General features: G+C 41.1%; 1 protein-coding gene and 2 pseudogenes across 1 annotated transcript; 1 reads left to right on the forward strand and 2 right to left on the reverse strand.

Moving 5' to 3' along the window:
• Window positions 1–419: 419 nt before the first annotated feature.
• On the reverse strand, window positions 420–7,130 carry LOC4346951 (AUGMIN subunit 5). Its single transcript, XM_015795718.3, has 10 exons — window positions 6,534–7,130; window positions 5,354–5,896; window positions 4,792–4,933; window positions 4,140–4,316; window positions 3,412–3,621; window positions 2,833–3,018; window positions 2,541–2,700; window positions 2,048–2,252; window positions 1,285–1,417; window positions 420–889 (listed from the first exon to the last, which is right to left on the reverse strand). The coding sequence occupies exons 1-10, from the start codon at window positions 6,989–6,991 to the stop codon at window positions 737–739; spliced, it is 2,367 nt and encodes a 788-aa protein (XP_015651204.1). The 5' UTR covers window positions 6,992–7,130; the 3' UTR covers window positions 420–736.
• Window positions 7,131–10,051: 2,921 nt separating this feature from the next.
• Window positions 10,052–11,369, reverse strand: LOC136351707 (uncharacterized; annotated as a pseudogene).
• Window positions 11,370–18,735: 7,366 nt separating this feature from the next.
• LOC136351746 (F-box/kelch-repeat protein At3g18720-like) lies at window positions 18,736–20,259 on the forward strand (annotated as a pseudogene).

The raw sequence follows: 20,259 nt of genomic DNA on the forward strand, positions 1-20,259 counted from the left end.
CTGAAATTCACATTGTTTACTGGGAAGAAGTGGACTACGCACAACTAAGGGTGTGTTTGAGGAGATGGGGAAGATACGCAAAACGAGGTGAGCCATTAACTCATAATTAATTGAGTATTAACTATTTTAAATTTCAAAAATGGATTAATATGATTTTTTAAAGCAACTTTTCTATAGAAAAATTTTGCAAAAAACGCACCGTTTAATAGTTTGAAAAGCGTGCGCGCGAAAAACGAGACTCAATCTCCCCGATCTCCCCCGAACGAACGATGCCTAAGTCGTAAGAGAAATGTTTAATTGGGAGGCAATTCAAGAACATACATATATATATATGGTTATCTTTGAGACATCGTAGTGTACATTGGAGGGGCCTTAAATGTCCCCCAAAAAAACATTTCTACAGCTATCATTGCCATCTGTGCGGTAGAAGCAAAGCTTTACTAGCATCAATGTGGACCGCTGGGCGACTGTAAAAACAGTAGCCTGTGCAAGCCACAATTACAATCAGCAACCGTTAAGAGCAATTTGTACAGCATATGGCAAATAACAAAAATAATCAGAAAGAATGGCGACATATATAAAAGAACATATACTAAACTAATAAACAAACCAAGATTTTACAATTACATCACAGGCTATGGTACAAAGCTATCAAGCAGATATGCTGGCGTAAAACCCCAACCAATCAAGCCTCTAAAAATAAAAAATCAAACAGCAGAGATAACGACCAGCTGCCTTAGTCGTCGCCTGCCGTGGATATGGCAAGCGTTCTTCTGGAGATTTCCATGTGGAGTTGCTTTACGAGGTTGATCCAGGCACCAACGCTTTGCCCGTCTATTGTCACCCAGTCAACGACTGTTGCTGCTGGTTGTTCATACCATTCGTCAACCTGCAAGTAAGGGCAATATTGAAGTAAATGCTATGGTACTACTTCATACATATTTGAGCTGACATGACACATGATCATTTGCACATATGGGTGGTTCGTTGCAGTAAGAGGTTCTAACACAACGGAAAGTATGGACAATTGAACTGAAATGAGTTCCCTCAAGAAAGATGCGTGGAATAGAGTATTCCTCTCCTACACACAAAAAGCAGGTGTTGAAGGGGAACATCCCTCTCCAGGACTGGACTGGGAGTCCTTGCTAGGCCATAATCATTGCTCATTCAATCGCAACACAACTGCATTGCTATTATCTCATTGAAGTCTGGCCCTCGGATTGTGTTCTTACAGGAATTGAAATGAAGAGATAAAGTTGTAAATACAAGGTAGCATATACTTACCAAACCCCTAACACGTCGGCAATCCTCAAAACACCTTTGAGCCTCTTGAACTGCGTTTCTCAGTTCTGGCAACCACCTTTCTGATACCATCTTTTCTTGTTCACCAGCTAATTTAAGACAGTAGTTGGCCACCCTATATAAAGGAAACATCAGTAGCCATTCTTGAAACGTAGTAAGCTGGAATATAGATTCATTCCACCAAATATAAGATATTCAAGACCAATAAAAAAACACAGGACTACTTGTGATAAACAAGGGCATCCCAAATTGCAATTCCTGGATTGTTTTAGATAGACATCAGCTGCACAATAATTTTATTTCACTGCGTATCAGCATACTAAATAACATTTTGTGGACTTGTCATCAATTCAAAATTAAGAACAAGTCTTCAGTTCATGAATCCCAATGGTACACTGCTCAATTGGTAAATGTTACAGCTGCCACATGCATTACACAGTGAACAAAATGTATTTGAAACGCATGTTAGAATTCTTTTCAATAACAAAACCCCTACTTCCAAGAGAAAATATGTACTGATAAAAAATACCCGAAATGAAATACTATTTTCTGAGGAACAAAATTGCAGGAACCGAACAAGTCGACAGAGGATGGAAGGGAATACAAACAAACATTGGCACCAGTCCTACAAACTATACCGACAATCACTGATACACAAGACATCTCCTTTATGTTACAGTTCTAGCTGGATTCAGTAAATATCTATTGTGAAGAAAGACAAAGATTAAGTAAAATTTCAGCGTACCTTTCATATTCCTGTTGAGCACGATGTGCTCGGTTCAGCAAAACACGATCATTCTCAACCAGATTTCTCCGCGTGTGCACCAAATTAATAGCCTTTGATAAATCCTCTAGTATACTAGCTTCAGAACCACAAGGTTTTAGGCAGAACTCCAGTGAATTTAGAACTGATGCCAAGCCAGAATCAGTGCCTTCTGTACCTGGTGAAACTGTTAACAAAGACACCGTTAACATGTGAGTATACTCTATACAATCAAATAGAGAAATGTGAAAGCAGTTCCACAAATGAAAAACAATAGATGTTAGTAGATGTTATTAGTGGATGCACTCAACAACAAATAATAATACCTACTTGGCTCAAGGCTTCATACCCAAGCCAAGAGCTAGAGACCACCATCTCCACCAAGTGGAACACATTTTGGCTTAACATGTTATATAATATCATAATCACACTTTTTTTCTTGAACTAACAACAATAACAACAGCAGTGAACTTGCCAGAATTGTACTGAAGAGCAGTAGAGATGCGGCATATGGATGGCACAGCAGATGGATCTCTGGCTCCAGCTCGTGCAGTTAACAAAGCAGCATGTTTCTCTGCAGCTGCAACTGCTTCTGATCCTGTAGCACCATTGGAGCCCAAAGCCTCCAAAAGAGCCTGTGAAAAAGAAACCACAGCAGTGACATAAGAGATTGAAGGAGTCAGCAGATCAGAAACACATGATGGCTCTTATAGCCTTCATTCTGCTAGCCTGCTCGCTAAGACAGTTAACACTGTAATGTTACCAACCTGAGGAGTTGCTGGCAACCTGCATAAGCTGTTATCCAAGCTCTGACCAAACGCAGACAATTCTCGCTCGATGAGATCCCTTGAGTTAGTTGACATGTCTACCACAGCATTACAAGCAGGGATGATTGTTCTTGACGCATATCCTCTTGCAGATAATGGCTGTTGCTCCCAAAATGTTGATGCCTCCTATATATAGCAAGTTTGGCAACATCTTTCAAGAAGTGATCATGCCCATTGTATTCAATTATTGAGACATATATCAAGAGTAAGAAGAGTGTAAGACCCAAATCCATGAATCCCCACCTAAGATATTTCTAATAGCTCCTAGTTTCCTATGGTGCTACCTTCATAAAGCTGCCAAGCCACTATAATGAACATAATTATGACTTGAGCTCACTACGCTGCTGTATTAGATGGAAAGTTACTAAAATGGCAACCAGTAACCATGCTGGAAAGAATGTTGATAAGTAACTGCTTCTATTTCTATATTCATGTCTATATCTAAAACTTTCTTTAAAAAATTGAATAGCGAACTAAGTAAAGAGCTAGTAAGGAAAAGTACAAAGGCTCCAGACTAACCATATTGGCCCGCAGAAGAGCATTGTAAATGCACTCAAGTTCTGATCTACGAGCATCAAATTCTTCTATTTTCTTCCACTTTTTCTTCAAGGAATCTTCCGCTTCTTTCCACTCAGCACATAACTTGTACAGACGCTGTACCTCAGAAGTCAGTGTATTCAAGCTTGCCTTTAACCCAGCAACTTCTCTTTCCTTCGCCCAAACATCGAGCTAAAATAATGCAGCAAACAGACAACAGAGCTATCAGGAAAAGATGAGACCTTTGTGCGTGTGTGTGATATTGAAATTGAAAAGATAATGCACAATTACATAGCTTACAAGCAGCAAGCAAATGCAGCTTCCACAACAGAAATTTTGCTACAGTTTATACAAACAATACAAGCTAATAGATTCGGGTACTGTTAGTATCATAGAATGCACAAACACATTATAAGCACCATGAGAATTTCATAGTCATATTTAGCTTAATCATGAACTCAAAACGTAAACATGTTTCATAAGCCATGACAATGTTATAGAGATTATGCTTATCTGATATTCTTGATAATACGAAACTGGAGTACCAAATTGAAGATCTTGGAAACTTGTGTGCATATTACCATTTTTTCCTTTTTTTTAGAGAATAAATGTTATGACTGCTGCTTTCTCACTGTAAGTATTAATATTAATTTGGAAGGAAGCATCTTAAATTAAATTCATTACACCACAGTGGAATCTTGAATAAGTACCTCCAAGTGTCTGCTGTTAGTCATGTTCTGTGAGGTGTTCCCAGTAGGCATCTTTTTACTTCCTGCCGCATCACTAGTGCCATGAAGGCGTTGCAAGAGCTTCTGGCTTTTAGCTTTAGCTTCAGCAGCTTTATTTAAAGCATCTTCTGTGGCCAAGAATTGCTGAACATGTTCTTTCTGCAAGGTAAATAAATGTTATGTGGAAGTTAACTTCAGTGACATGTACTTCATTTGAGGTGGTAGGCATAAGGCATTAACACAGAATTTTACTAGCCTGTGGAGAAAGAAGAGCTTGATGAAATCATGCAGCTTCTTTTTTTTTATCAAGAGGAAAGAAAAAACAATCAAGTACAGGTGTGAAATGTCTAGAAAAATAAATAAATAAACAACCCTAGATAACAACCTAAAACATAGTTTGACATTTTCGAATTCTGAGTGCATATAGATGAAGTAATGTTTTCTGAAGTTTATCGATGAAGTATTGTAATCCTAAAACATAAAATGCAAAGTACATATATTACAATTCTTGAAAGGAAGTGAAAAACAAGAAGAGAAGCACAAATCCAATAGTAACGATAGCAAGGATATTGTTTTCCTGCAAAGGTTGTGATAAACAACAATAGGAGCAATAAAGTGCATCTTAAGGGAGAACCTGTCTTTCCAGTAGCTGGTCATATGTTCCGCGGGTTGACAGCTCTGATCCAGTCTTTCCATTGCCATATACTTGATATGGCAAGGGTGAGCTTGCATCAGTTGAAGCAGCATCAATGACCTGCTCATTTTCATATTTATACCTAGAAAAAAATTGTATAACTGGTTAACAACAACACAAAGATAATTAAGAAACTTAAATTTGAGTCCATTTGGTGAAGTAGATCAGAACACATTTTGACTAGAAAATGAACAAAGCATTTCTCATTAGAAATGTAATATAGCAATATTTCCATTGCAGCAAACACCTACTAATTTTTTTACAAATCTAAAGCAAGTCCTGAACAAAAACTAAATTCACTATAATGTACTTGTGTATGCAAAATTCCAATCATAGGATTACATTCAATAGAATGCAGCTAGTACATGCGAGAATGATCCAGAAGTTACTAAAGAATATTTTACACGTAACCATCATCATGATGGTGGAAAGTCAAATTATTTTTCATGTGTATTCATGAAACAGAATGCAACAACTGAAAATAGATATAGAATGGTAGTACCTCAAAAGTTCTGCATCAGCACGTATGTCAATCTTGTCTGTTTCTTTATGTATGAGTATTTTCATGCGTGATGTGTATGTAATGATTGATTGCAGCAGTAATGAAGGATTTTTTAGGGAATCCAATGCCACAGCTTTAACATCCTGTGGTATTTCACCATCCAGATCAATGCCCAACTTTGCTGCATCTAACTGGGAACTTGAATTGATGCCACTTCCTTCAAATGCTGGGAAAGAGCTTCGAATCATTTCGATCATATCTCCAGCAAGAGTTTCACATGCCTTCCGAATACTCCTTTCACGTGAGGTCTCTACAAGATCATCTGACAACCTGTTGCTTTTGACAGTCGAGTAGAGTTCTTCTCTCTCGCTCTGCAACTGCATATCCTCAACAGCATCTGCAGGTCCACCCGCACCTATACTTGACCTTCGCACATCCCTTGCTTGATTAACAAATTGATGTAGTCGTCGTTGGTATTCAGCAAATATCTTGCATGCTTCATCGCATTGCTGTTCGTATGCCTCAAGCATAACTTGTTTGTGCCTAAATCCAAAAAGGAAATGAGACACAGGTTCTTGCTGTTATATTCTTAGTCAGATCAAATATGTCTATGTGTTATGGTTAATTGGTTATTGAATAAAAAAAAGTTGAACATTCATAGGTAAAATCACAGTAGTGAAGCACAAAGCAATTAACTAATTTTACATGAGAACAAAGAATAGCTGTGACATTATAGATTTCTAGTTAGGTAGAGTAGTAGATGCACTGCTGCAAGCAAATAGGACACATCTAACAAGAAGATATAAAAAAGTATGCACTCATGCTAGTAGATGAATTGAATTTCTAACTATGTTCAATAACAGGTCTACAAGGTCACACACATGGAATTGGTGATTCTACCTGTTTCCATGCAGATGTGTAATTACCAGTTCGACTACAAAATCAGGATGTTTATGTCGATGCAAACACTTGGCTAATCCTCAATTATCATGCACTCTTATCAGTATCAATGAACATAAACAGTCAGATAGTATTTCATCGCAAATTATTGGATTGTCAGTATCACTAGATTCCGCAATAAGCAAAGCAAAAGACCGAAATTCCCACCATGGAGAGCTAATCCCCCCCCACCCCCCCTCCCCCTCTTTGCACGAGTCAATTGCACTGCCATTTCGCGTACCTGGCATTGGAGCGCTCCCCGAGGACGCGCTTCCGCTCGGCCTCCTCGCGCGCGACCTCCGCGATGCGGGCGCGCAGCTCCTTCCGCTGCCTCCGCACGACCCCCCGGAGCCGCTCGGCCTCCTCCGCGGCGAGGTCCCGCTCCCTCGCCTCGGCCTCCCTGGCCGCCGCGTCGCCCCCGGCCCCGGCCCCCGCCCCGGCCCCGCCCTCCCGCGCCCGCCTCGCCGCGACGCCGTGGACGAGGATGTTCTTGCGGGCGGTGGAGACGGTGCGCTCGGAGCGGACGCGGCGGAGGAGGAAGGACCAGACGGGGAGCATGTTGCCCCGGCAGATCTTGCGGAGCTGGTCCGGCGCGGGCGGGGCGGACGGGTAGCCCATCTCGTCCTGCAGCCACTCGATGATGGCCTCCGGGGACACGCCGCCGGGGCCGCTGCCGCCGGAGACGGAGGAGGCGGGCATCGCCGGCGGCGGGAAACCCTAGGGGAGGGTGGTGGTGAGGTTGGGGGTTGGATCGGCGGTGGGTAGTGGAGGGAGGGAGTGGGAGTGGATTTTGAATTTCTTTTTTTGTTTTTCTTGGTTGTTCCGTTTGCGTCTCTTTGGAGTTTGGAGTTTGGACAGGACAACGTAAGAGTCACGCCGTCGGGCAGGCCAGCTGTTTGGTACGGGTATTTGCCATTTGGTAATCCTTTTTTTCTCGCTGAACGATCTAGTAAAACGATGTAACTACGGTTACAGATTAATAAAGCGCGTCAAATGGCTTCTCTCAAAAAAAAAAATGATAGGGCGCGGATGCTGATGCAAATCAGATTATTTCGGATATTAAAAATGGCACATACACGATGTGATAACGGATTAAAACTGTGAGGTGTTATGTGCATACGAAATCAACACGGTTCATAGGTACGACTGGTGTGTAGGGATAGTGTTTTTTTATGGAAGTTGGGGAAACTACAGCAGTTGTCAATAGAGTCATGTGGGCTACGACTGATTAACATCACCTCGCTGTCGTCGGTTTTTTTCCTTTTCAAAACTCATGTATTTATTTACATTACTAAGGTTACGTAATACTAATACATAAGCAATTATAATGCATAGAGCACGCATATGGACTAGGGCACATCCTAGTTTTACAAAGGACTTTGAAAGATTTGAAAATAGAAACAATCGAGTCCTTTTAACTTAGTCAATAAATTCAATAAGCTTGATTCAACATAGCTTAAAATAAAATGAGTTGCACATGATTGAACCACCGTACTGTCCCAAAAGGGATCTCACACAAATGGATTATTAGGCGATGGCATACAACGTGATATTTCAACCACATCATAGAAGACTTTTGCCAAAGCATTAGCCAAAGAAGACGCAACAAAAGTTGTTCCAAAGGTCTAGCCCCAATCCATGACACCAGCGAAGCAAACATAATAAGCACAGCAAGATGCAAATGAACCCGAAAACCGTACCCAAAAGGGGCCTCCATGCATAGGAGGTCAGGGTCAACTTGGGTTGGCTCAACACCATTAGTCGCCTCATGAAGAACTTCCACCGAAGATGAAAAAGGCCTTCATCCTTGGAATGAGCTCATTAGAGATATAGGTGTAGACCGGTGCAACCTATTCTCATGCAAATCTGGAGGCATCCTAACCAGTAGAAAGGACCCGTCGACGTAGTGACTCGCCGGTGGGATCAAATCCCACAGTGAACTCCATGATGGCAGCACCAATGACCAGCTCCAGAACAACAAGAGCAAGATCAACTAGAGTAATTAGACAAGCGGGAGAACCCGACTAAAACAACAACTACTAGTAGGATGGTGCCTGACCCCCTCTTTCACCCTTCATTGGTGACGAGTTGCCAGAGAGAAGGATGAAGAGGGGTCGGAATGATGAGAGTGCTACTGTTGGGGAAATTTAGGAGAGACCTTGCATGTTTCCCTCGTGGGTTTACCATCCGGGGACTAAATTGCCCGATGGAAGATCTACATGTTTTGGCATTGAAAACCGTTGTTATTGAGTGATAGAAGCTAAAAGGATGTTGCCTCGCTATATGGCGTCATTGGGAAATACGTTGACATGGGAGTGTGGGACATTGTGTTCCATTTTGTGTTGGGGTGCATCATCGTTTGCCGCTCGGCTTGATGGAGAGCATAGTGTTTTCCTTGGGCGCACGTGTGAGTGGGCGCGCTAACATGAGAAGCTATGTAGAGGTGGGATTGGAGATCATGGGGAGGAGACATGGAGGAAAGATGAGAGCTAGCTAGCTTGCAGGAGGGCACGCGGAGGTGGATCGACTTCTCCCCAGGCATCGATAGTGACACTCGCAAGAGAGCAAGCCGTCTCGCGTGACGAATCCAACGGCGCTCGAGGCTCTTCTCTAGTGGCAGCAGCGACTCTTGGCACCGGAGGTCATAGGGGATGGTGCCCCTAATGACAGTGGTGGCGGCCATAGAGGGCAACTCATGATTTGTTCCTGGGTACATAGGGCCACACATAAGCGTTACATAGGGCAACTCCTCAATGACTCAAGTCAGAAGTCATACGCGGAGCATCAAGCATCTGAAATTGGCCCATTTGGCTTTTCGCGGACAGCCCATGTGGTGGCCCGACGCAGGATAAGACGGGACCGTCCAATCTAATGGATGGTCTCAATTGATCCCAACCTAGACAAATATCCGGCAGCCAAAACCCTAACCCTAAATTCATTTCTCCCGATCCCCTTGCTCTCTCACTCCCGTCATCGCTGCCGGCAAAGGGGGGGGTGCCGCAACAAGGAGAGGAGGACGGAGTGGGGCAAGTGGAGCGTCAAAGGGGATGTCATCGCTGCCGAATCTGCTAGTGGGACATCCCCTTCGATGCTCCACTCGCCCCAATATGTCCTCCTCTCCTTGTTGCGGCACCCCCCTTCGCTGGCAGCGACGATGGCCTCCTCCTCCATCCTCATCTTCTGGTGTTGGGCGTAGGAGCAGGCGATGATTGGAGCGGGTGCTGCGGTGGCGGACGCGATGATGACGAGTGCGGTTGAGGGTGGCGGTAGTAGGCCCCAACGGGCCCCAACATCCCCCTCCTAGTGATTTTATTTTTTGACGAATGTTTTAAGAGATTTCCTTTTGTTGTTTTTTCCTCTTTTTGATTTTCCCCTTCCTGTGTTTGAATCTGTGATAAATTGATTAGCTATGTTTTTACTTGTAAAAAATATGTTGTTTTCGGTCCTATCCTGACCTGCATGGCTGCATGTCAACCAAACTGTCAAAAACAGATTTTTAAAAAAATTGCAATGCACATTAAAACATCATATATCAATTAGAAAACATAAAGAGTCAAATTATATGTAGAATATTTAAAAAACAAATGAAGACTCTATTTGTGACTTAGTTCCGAAATAATATTCCATATGGTTCTCGTAAATTGCAATTCTCACATGTAAACATGTTTGGAGATACGAGAAAAGAAACCACCATGAGCTCTTTTTACCGTCTCTTATAATCTTTCTTATTACAAATAATTATCGTTTAATTATGGTCAGCTAGCTAGTACTAAAATCAACCCATATACTATAGTCTACCCTCTCCAATCCCCAAAACTCTCTTGCCTCTTCTTCTTGCCGCCCAATTCCATATGACCAAATATTCATACTAGAGGTGATCTTCTTTATGCTAGACGGTGAGTACGACTTTGGTACAAATGCTGCTTCACCATCACGGACAATAAGATCAACATGGACGGTCTCAGGCCACTCATACAACCTGGGAAGGAAAACCTTGTTTTGCATCGATTTGAACCTAGTCTTCCTCATCATTGTTGTGTATGTTCCCGTGAACAGCGCACGTCCTTCCAAGGTCTCCAACTTGTCCCACTCCATCGTCGCCTCATTGAGCTTAGCGACATGGACAGGTGCGCCATTGTAGCCGACGAGGACAGCCATGAGCTCACCTTGGTCCGACTCGAAGAGGTGGCTGTCAACTTCTTGGTGGTCAATACCAAAGTTGTCAGGCTTACCAAGAAGTCTAAAATTATCGGCGTGGTTACATGGATCATACACCGCCAGCTTCCCATCTCCACCAAGAACGTACAGCAAGCCATCGTGGAGCACCGGGTTGCTGATCGGCGCCGCCGGAATTAGCTGTGTCCCTGCTTCCACGTTGAACTCCCGTTCGGTCCCAAGGCCCCCACTCGCCGTCGCCATCTTGCGTCGCGCAGGTGAGCTGTAGCGCCAGGGTCGTGTTGACGCAGTACACCCTCCGTGAGCCATCGTCGTATACGATGAAGTCGTAGGAGTAATGGGGCGTACACGGCAACTCGTAGGCGACGCTCGTCAGGAGATCGATTTGGGAGATGGAGAAAGGTGAGAACAACGTGAGGCGTTGTCCGTTGGAGCAGCAGATCCTGGTGGCATCATTGGACGACGACGCCTTCTGCAGCGTGTTGCCGATCACAACCTCGAAGTTTGTGTTATGGTAGGGGCTGTAGTACCTGATGTTGGTTCGGCCGACGGCAGCAGCGCAGCGGAGTAGGAGCGGGGTGATCCACGCTGGATAGAAGGGTGACACGGCGGAGGGGATGCCGCCGAGGTCGATGATGTGGATGAACTTGTTTGTCCTCGTCGTCTCGAGGACGAATCGTTCACGGCGATGGCGGCGAGGTGGAGAAGCGGGCACAGGTTGAGGAAAAGCTCTGGCGCGCGAGGAAAAGCTCTGTCCTCACCACCCCGCTGCACGCCTCGAAAAGGCCGAAGACCGCGTGCCCAACTTGAGCTCCGCGAACCTTAGTTGGTCACGCCAGAGGCCTTGCTGGCAAGGAATCTCGGACGTGGCAAGCCTAAGCTGAACGCCAACTAGGCGCATTGTAAACGCCCTAATAACAGCCAAGATGCATATATGTATTCCATGGGAAATAGTTTCAATATCCCAGTTTCCATTCCCATTTGATGCGATAATAAATAGCGTTACATATCTCATGCTTGTCAAAGAGAAATTTATTTGGCCCTGGACGGTAGGAGGAAAAGTAACATTATCCTTATCCACATGATGGTTTGGCTACTGACAGTAAACAGGGCACATCGGTCCCTGCCATAGATAGGTTATGCAATCAGCACTATTATTATTATTTTTTTTGAAAACGCACGGCAGGAGCTCTACCTATTCAATTCAGGAAGGAAAGAAACATGTTTATGTACATCCCAGCACCCGCTATGACGGGTGAAAAAGGTACTAACTCCACCCCGCTATGTATGCGTGTTTTTCTTCGTACCTTCCTTGATACTCCCTCTGTATTTTAATTTATGACGCCGTTGATTTTTTATCTAACGTTTTACTATTCATCTTATTCAAAAAATTTATACAATTATCATTTATTTTATTATGACTTGATTCATCATCAAATGTTCTTTAAGCACGATATAAATATTTTCATATTTTCACAAAATTTTTGAATAAAACTAATGGTCAAATGTTGGTCAAAAAGTCAACGATGTCATTCATTAAAATACAGAGGGAGTATCAAGGAAGGTACGAAGAAAAACACGCATACATAGCGGGGTGATCCCCCTGTCGTCAACTACGAGTTGATGTTGGATTAAAAAGAAACTGTATTTACTTTGTGAGAAATAAAGATAAGGGATTATATATTTACAACATGGAACGAGGAACTACTTCCATACACAATCCAGGGGAAGATCTACCAGATAACGTGGCACCAGTGGTCGTGATGCCTACATCTTGAATTGTCCATGTTGTACATGTGTTTTTTCTTTCTTAGATAATATATCTTGTTTCCTAATGGTACATTTTGGAGTGAAAAATATGGATTGGTACATTGCAAGCAACTACATAATTTTTTATTGAGCAAATTTTAGAGAACTCCATGCTTAATTAGGGTGTGTTCGGCGCCCCTTTTTCCCAACCCACCTCCCTCGTTTTCGTACGCACGCTTTTCAAACTATTAAACGGTGTATTTTTTACAAAAAGTTTCTATACAAAAGTTGTTTAAAAAATCATATTAATCCATTTTTTTTAAAAAATAGCAAATACTTAATTAATCACGTGCTAATGGACTGCTCCGTTTTTCGTGTTACTGTTCCGGGTTGGAAACCAGCATATGCGAACCCACCCTTAGAGGCCATTGTAACACTGAACCAGGGTTAGTATTGTTTTCTCGTAAAACTATAGGTTCTTAGAATCTGTTTATTTCCCAAACAAAAATTTTCACCCTGTCACATCGAATGTTTGGACACATGCATGGAGTATTAAATATAGAAAAAAACTAATTATACAGATTGCCTGTAAATTGCGAGACGAATATTTTAAACCTAATTGCACCATGATTTGACAATGTGATGCTACAATAAATATTTGCTAATGACGGATTAATTAGGCTTAATAAATTCGTCTCGCAGTTTCCAAACGGAATCTGTAATTTGTTTTGTAATTTGTTTTGTTATTAGTCTACGTTTAATACTTTAAATGTGTGTCCGTTTATCCGCATGCTAAAAGTTTTCGTTCACGAACTAAACAGTCACAGTCCCTAGTCCAAATAACAAAAACACACCATGTTTTAGAAACGTAATTGACATATGGGCACATGACATGTCTGAATTGCTCCAATTAACTTGGGCCACCTACCATGGATCAGACGATGGTTAATTACAGACGCACGGTAGATTGGGCGCTCGCCGCGAGGCCGTCGCTATTGGCCTATTGCCTCATCTAGCTTCCTCGCACGCGTCGCATCCCGGCCGGCAGCCGTAAGAGCAGTACAATAGTAGGCTACAAACCAGCTGCAGACATATTTTAAAGAGATAAATAAAAAAAGAGAAGGGCAGCGGGCTACAGATTTGTAGCCAGCTGTAGCACGGACTCCAAGACACAGTGTGTGTATGACATGTGGGACCATATATTAATAGTGTAGTATATAATTATTGTACGAATGAGCTATTAGATTGGCTATAGATAAATTGGAGCTAGTAGTTGGCTATACTATTGAACTTGCTCTAAGCTGCCGTGTTTTATCGCAAGGCGCGCAGGAGCTAATCAAAACATTGTTTTCCCATAGCTGTGATGAAAATAAAAGCAAGAATTTCACTAGCTGAGCGCATGCCACAATGGCCGAGCGCTACTAACCGGGTAGGCTCTCCATCTCGCTCCTATTTTCTGTAGCTTCTTGTCGCCGGTTTCGGCCTTTTTTTTTTTCCAATAAATTTGGCTTCTCATTCTTTTGGGCAAACTATTTGACAATTGTAATTTTTAGGTTTGGTTATTGGGATGCCGGCATGTTTTAGTGCACAATATCCATTTTCTCTGGATGGGTTTGAAGTGAACTGTACATCATTCCTCTTGCCACTATATTGTGCTACCTATACATGGCTGGTAAAATAAATAAATTGACTCGTAGGGATTTGTTGATGTTTCAAGAATAAAAGGCGAACTGGCAGATTGAGGCAGCACCTATAGATTTCACTATTTTTCAGTTGAAGTTAGGGCCTGTTTAGTTCGCAAAAGAAAAAATTTTAGATGTCACATCGGATGTTTGACCGAATGTCGGAAGGGGTTTTCGAACACGAATGGAAAAGCTAATTTCATAACTCGCCTAGAAACCGCGAGACGAATCTTTTGAGCCTAATTAATCCGTCATTAATACATATGGGTTACTGTAGCACTTATGATTAATCATGAACTAATTGGGCTCAAAAGATTCGTTTAGCGATTTCCTCTCTAACTGTACAATTAGTTTTTTTAATTTATATTTAATGCTTCATGCATATGTACAGAGATTCGATGTGATGTTTTTGGAAAAAAAATTTGGGAACTAAACCACAGCCTTAATACCGCAATTGGAGGGGGGGGAGGGGGGGGTAGGGCCCGATGAAGGACGCCTTCGTTGAAGACGTTCTTGATGGTGCTTCTCACCTGCGGCAGCCACCAGAGCTTCACGAGGCCGGACCATGCGATGGTGGGGGGAGGATTTTCGGAGCCTGAGTCGTGTGTTCTGCACATGCAGTGAGGGGTCGGTGCGGAAGGATGTGGTGATGATGCGTGAGGCGCGCGGAGACGGCGGATGACGTCATCAACAAGTTGGTGCCGGGGGTTCAAGGTTGGTACCAACAAGATATCAGTTGAAAATGATGGGTTCTTTTCTCCGGAAGATGAAGATGAAGATGGAGATTATTATTTTTACATAAAATGAGGTGGTATTAACGTATGATTGATTGAGTTTTAACTATTACAAACTTGAAAAATAGATTAATATGATATTTTAGATCAACTTTCATATAGAAATTTTTCACACGAAATACACCGTTTAACAGTTTGAAAAGCGTGCCACAGAAATCTTAATCTTCATCCAACTCTTATTGGAGAAAAGAACGGGACATATATCTGGTATGACCAGTGCCTCAGTGGTGAATCCAGCTCCTGGGCTGGTACGGGACCACCCAAGGTAAGTGAAAATGCTTGTAAAATATTGTTACCGACTAAGAAGTACATTTCATAGTAGAAATTGTCAACTCCTGACTTTTGAGTTATACTAGAAAAAATGCCCGTGCGTTGCAACGGGTGAAGTCTATTTTAATCTTATTATTGTTATATGGTTTAGTTAAGATGAAATTCATTGTGAGAGTTCGCTTGGATATATATATTTGTAGAAAATCATAAGTTGCAGTTAGGAGTCCAATCATCTCAAGTTAGCATGTGAGTTATTTTAAATAGATTTCTTCTGTATTATCAAAAGTAAACGATCTTAAAAACCGACTCAAATACGGATATTTATTTCCAAAAGCAATCGAACTTAAAAACCGACTCATACACGGATGACATACCAAAATACCGATAAAAACATCTTCAACTTTTATAATAGTAGAGATTTGGCCCATTCTAAACGTAGTATTGCCTTTGGATTATTCGCATATGAATTCTCAAAAAAAAATCCGATTTTGCCATGATTTGTTTCTATAAAGCAAATTTGATTTTTTTTTAATGTTTGTTCTCTAAGAATGTGAAGTAGGATTTTTACTGCTTAGTAAACCTGAAAAGTGAGGGCTCCACAGCCAAAGTGACAAAGAAAACCCCTGAAATTTATCATATATATATATATATATATATATATATATATATTCAATTTTTAAAATTTAAAATCAGCTTTAGATTATTGTCCAAAGCTGCAGCAAAAACCTTGTAATCCCCAGTAAAAGTTAGGATATTTAATTAGGGGAGAGGACATTGAATACTTTGATTTCCCCCCTAATAGTTCTAGTCACATAGAATTTAGGACAATCTCATCAAAATTGCATTTACTTACTACAAAATTAGATCATGCAAACGATTTGCTCGAGATAAAGTCTTCAATAGCAGGCCATTTACCTTAATGTATAAGAGCTCGTCATTATTTTCCTTTTCTTTTTGAGATGAGAGAATTCATGAAGGATGAAAACAGTCATGGAAATTTCCGTATAAGTGGTACCATTTTTCACCCTTTTTATTTCTAGCAGTTGATACTGAATATTGATAAATATGATCAATTTCCGACCGATCAAGAATTATTTCTGAATACATACTACCGATTCCGACAGTTTTCATCCCATCTAGAATTGTGAAGTGACTGTCTTGAACAAGTAAAATCCCTTGGCCTTTTTAAAAAACTAGGAAGGTGTATTATTAAAACGTAAGATTATAGTTTGTTCAGAAATTATATCTCATAAGAACAAACTCTAGGTCAGTGATATCTCAAGAACCATTCATCGACTTAGAAGATAGATTAAGGTCATATGACTTTTGAATCGACTTTTGGATTGAGTGAGTAATTATCGTCATGCATACCATCTGAACATATATATACCATGCAATATTGCTACAAGCAAAAATTAGGACATGAAGGAACTCATGGTTATTGTGACTGAATTGCCTCATGAAGACGCATGCTTTAGTGACAATCAAATTAAGGATAGATTAACAGTTCAATTTTTCCCCTTCGTAGAAGTTCAAATTTTTCTCACAATTTTAAAGAATTTTAAAGCCTTTTTATGTTACAACACAAATCAGCCACACGATTGTTTGGTTTGGTAGTGCAAAATATCACCAATAGTTTTAAGCTAATTTCTTTCTTTTCGTATGTTTAATTCTCTTTTTCAAAACAATATTTGTTTGAAAGAAGAGTATAATTATATAAATTTAATTTGTACATATAGTGTGCCTATAAATTTTGATGTGTTTTATAGTAAAATTTATCGGCAGTTATGATTACCTTGGCAAATAACCTTAGCTACCTCAGGTATGGTGCTACGTCATGCGTGTAGAAGGCAAAGACGCACATGTGCAGAGGGTAGGCGAGAGAGGTCTTCAGAGTTTTTTTTTTAATCTCTTAGAACTGATGGTCCATTGGTTTAAGAAGAAATCGATGGCAAAATATCTTTTATTAGAAAGTATTGGATCCACTAATTTAAGTATAGATTAGTTATTATAGATCATAAATTACTAATTTTATGGTACAAAATATAATTGTGTAAACTTTAGTATAAATCATGCTTTTTTTAAAATAATGGTTCAAAATAATGATAGGTCCACTGGTTTATCTATTTTTTTTGGGTATGTTACGTTTGTATATGTATTTTCTTTTTCTCAAAGCCGTACTGGAGATTAGGACAGAGGTTTTTATTATAATTTTTAGAATGTATCATTTGATGGTTTAAGAGTGTTTTTAAAACGTCACGTGACAGGTTGCGAGCGTTAAAAAAGTTTAATGAATCTTTGGTGTATATAATAGCCAATAGATATGCTTTTGTAAAGGCAAGTGCTATGATAGATGCGATTACCACCTTTAAATTTATCTATTTTATTTACTCATGAACTAAGAGGTAACATATACAATGTATCATCTCTAGTACACAAATACCAATATCTTTAACACTCCCACACATTTCTTGAAATTTGTATGGAGGTTGTCTCTTGATTTAGGGGTGGCTCATCATCTCTCTCCTCACTTCTCTCCTCCACTCATCACTCAATCCAATGTGGCACTCTTAGAGGGGGTCTAATGCGCGAAAGTGCACCAGACGCGAACGGATTCAAAATTTCTAGTTTTGGCTACCGCATGGCGAGATGAATCCGATGTTTCCTGTTTTGGTTACCAATCGTGAAACTGTCAAAACCGCGAGTGTTTCACATGCCGTGCATCCGCGTCTCGTCAGCTGCTAGCCATATGAGCCTGCATGGGCCTATAGCATATATGGATTGATTTCATGTCTGTCTATGGTGTGATTGGTTAATGGGCCATTTTATTAGGTTATTTTTTATTCGAATATTTTTTAATATATTTTAGATTTCAATTTGCAAATTTAGTTGTATGTAAATTTTGTATTGAACTTTACGTATAGAAACTTTATGCATATACAGTATCTATATAAAAACTTTTACTTTATATGTACGGTAATTTATATATCTAATTAAAAAGTATGATGTAGAAAATCCAATATAGAAAAAAAGAGTTAAACAAGGGATATTTTTCAGAAAAAAATGTAATTAGAATGTTTAATGTATAAATTTCAACAGAAACAAAAGGTAGTTAATCAAGGATATTTTCAGAAAAAGGAACGTCCACTGTGAATGAACCAATATTTTCTGTTGACAGATATGAACGTGATTACAGAAAAATTAAATAACATTGTATGCATGGAAAAATCTTGAAGCAACTCCCACGTGGTCACGTCTTAACATATATACTCATATTTGCATGCATAGGCGTGGTTAGGTGCACGAATGAAAGAAAGATCGTCGGACGGGTTCGCGCGACTGTCTACTAGCGAACATTCGCGTACTACACCTCTCGGGGGGGAGGGGGGGTGGTTCATTATAGTAGCCCTTTGGTAGAGTATTCAGGCCGGCATCCTCCCCTTGGATAAAGAGCCACCATATATTGACCGTTCACCATTGCAATAATTTTTTTTAACGATTCGCCGTTGCAAGTTGGCATACGTGCAGCAGAGGACATGGGTGCTGCTGCGCTGTACTGTGTATTCGATAGGGATTTGGTACACACGGATTTGGCAAGAGCTCCTGTGTACGTAGCTATCTCGCCGTTGATCGCTCGTATCACGTTGCAACTCCACATGGTGAACTTAAACCGATTGGTATTTGCTCGCAACAAACCCACGTCCTACATGATCCTCCGCGTGGCACACCACGAGAAAATCGGCAGAAAACACCAGTGGCCAGGCGAAGCGAGATGGAGGCCACCGCATCGATGTTGCAGGCCCGGGACTGGTCGTCTCTCCCAACGGACGTGCTTGTCTTGATCCTGGAGCGCATGCGGTGGTCGACTCACCCGAGCGTCGTGTTAGTGTGCCAGCAATGGCGCTCCGCTGTGTCGCTGTCGCCCTTCTACCCGGCATGGATCACCCCACTCCTGCTCAACACCGCTGACATCGGCACCGCCAATATAAGGTACTATAGGGGAGTGGATTCTAATCCCTCGAGGGGATATCCTCTCGTATACCTTTTTCTTCCAAATTCGATGCAAATAGTTGTGAAAAATTCTAAAAAAAATTGACAATGTAGAGTATAATGATACCTACTAGTCCACCAAAATTCATGTTCAAATTTGATCTACACATCGAGAAACAAAAAAGACAAATTTAGATATAAACTGTACACTACTATTCATACGCTGAATTTGTCTTTTTTATATCTCGACGTGTGAGTTGAGTTTGGACTTAAGATTTTGTGGAGTTGTATATATGTGTTGTATGAATGTTATCAAATTTTTCCAGAATTTTTCATAACCGTTTAGATGGTTTTTGAACAAACGAGGGAACATCCCCTCGAGGGATTAGAATAGTTTCCCGTACTATAGCCCTTACTACGACAAGAACTTTGAGGTCGATGATACTCTAAAGGTGCCTGGTGTGAAAATCTGCTACTCCACCAGACGGCATCTCAATATGCGCACGGACAAATCCTTGGTGTTTGATATCGACCTCGTCATCGGTGCCCTTTGTTCAAGTGCTGCCACAAATACCTTATACATTGTTTAATTTTGTTGTCTCCGACCATGATAAGAGGCTATTTGGTATCGAGTTAACTTTCACCATCGAGATTGCTAGTTCCATTCGAAACAACAGTGGCGAGTGGGAGGACTGGAAGTTGGCGGAGAATCATCTCGACTGGTCACGTTTTCGGGCATCGCCAGTCACAAATCCGGTTCTCCATAATAGCTTGTTATACCTTCTAGATCAAAATGGGAGGTTATAGCGGTTTATGATCCTTGTAGGCACGATGAAGGATTTAAGATTCTTGACAAGCTTAATAGTTTTGGGTTCAAAGGCGAAGATAGCTACTTGCTCGAGTCCAACCAAGGTGAGTTGATGGTTGTATTGATTGAACGACATGGGAAGATGGTCCATGTCGTCAAGCTTAATGAGCAAAGGATGGAGTGGGAGAAGTATAGCTTGCATGGCCAGAAAGTGTTCACCGGGTCACAAACAACGATGATGAAGAAGACTAAGTTTAACTGGATGGAGATCAAAGTTTTCTTCCTAAGGTTCATTGGCATGAAACTGTCTATGTTGACCTTGTTGTCCGTGATGGTGAATTGGCCTTTGTACCGAAGTCACCGTCCTATTCAGATATGTATCTCGATACATCTGCTACGAATAATTGGTCTTATAGATTAGGACACGGAGCTACAATAGAATATTGGGGAACAGAAAGAGCAGACTATAGTATCTGGGTTGACTTCGCTGATGATTGA

Source organism: Oryza sativa, chromosome 9, assembly GCF_034140825.1.
Source record: "Oryza sativa Japonica Group chromosome 9, ASM3414082v1".
In the NCBI taxonomy this organism is placed as follows: Eukaryota; Viridiplantae; Streptophyta; class Magnoliopsida; order Poales; family Poaceae; genus Oryza; species Oryza sativa.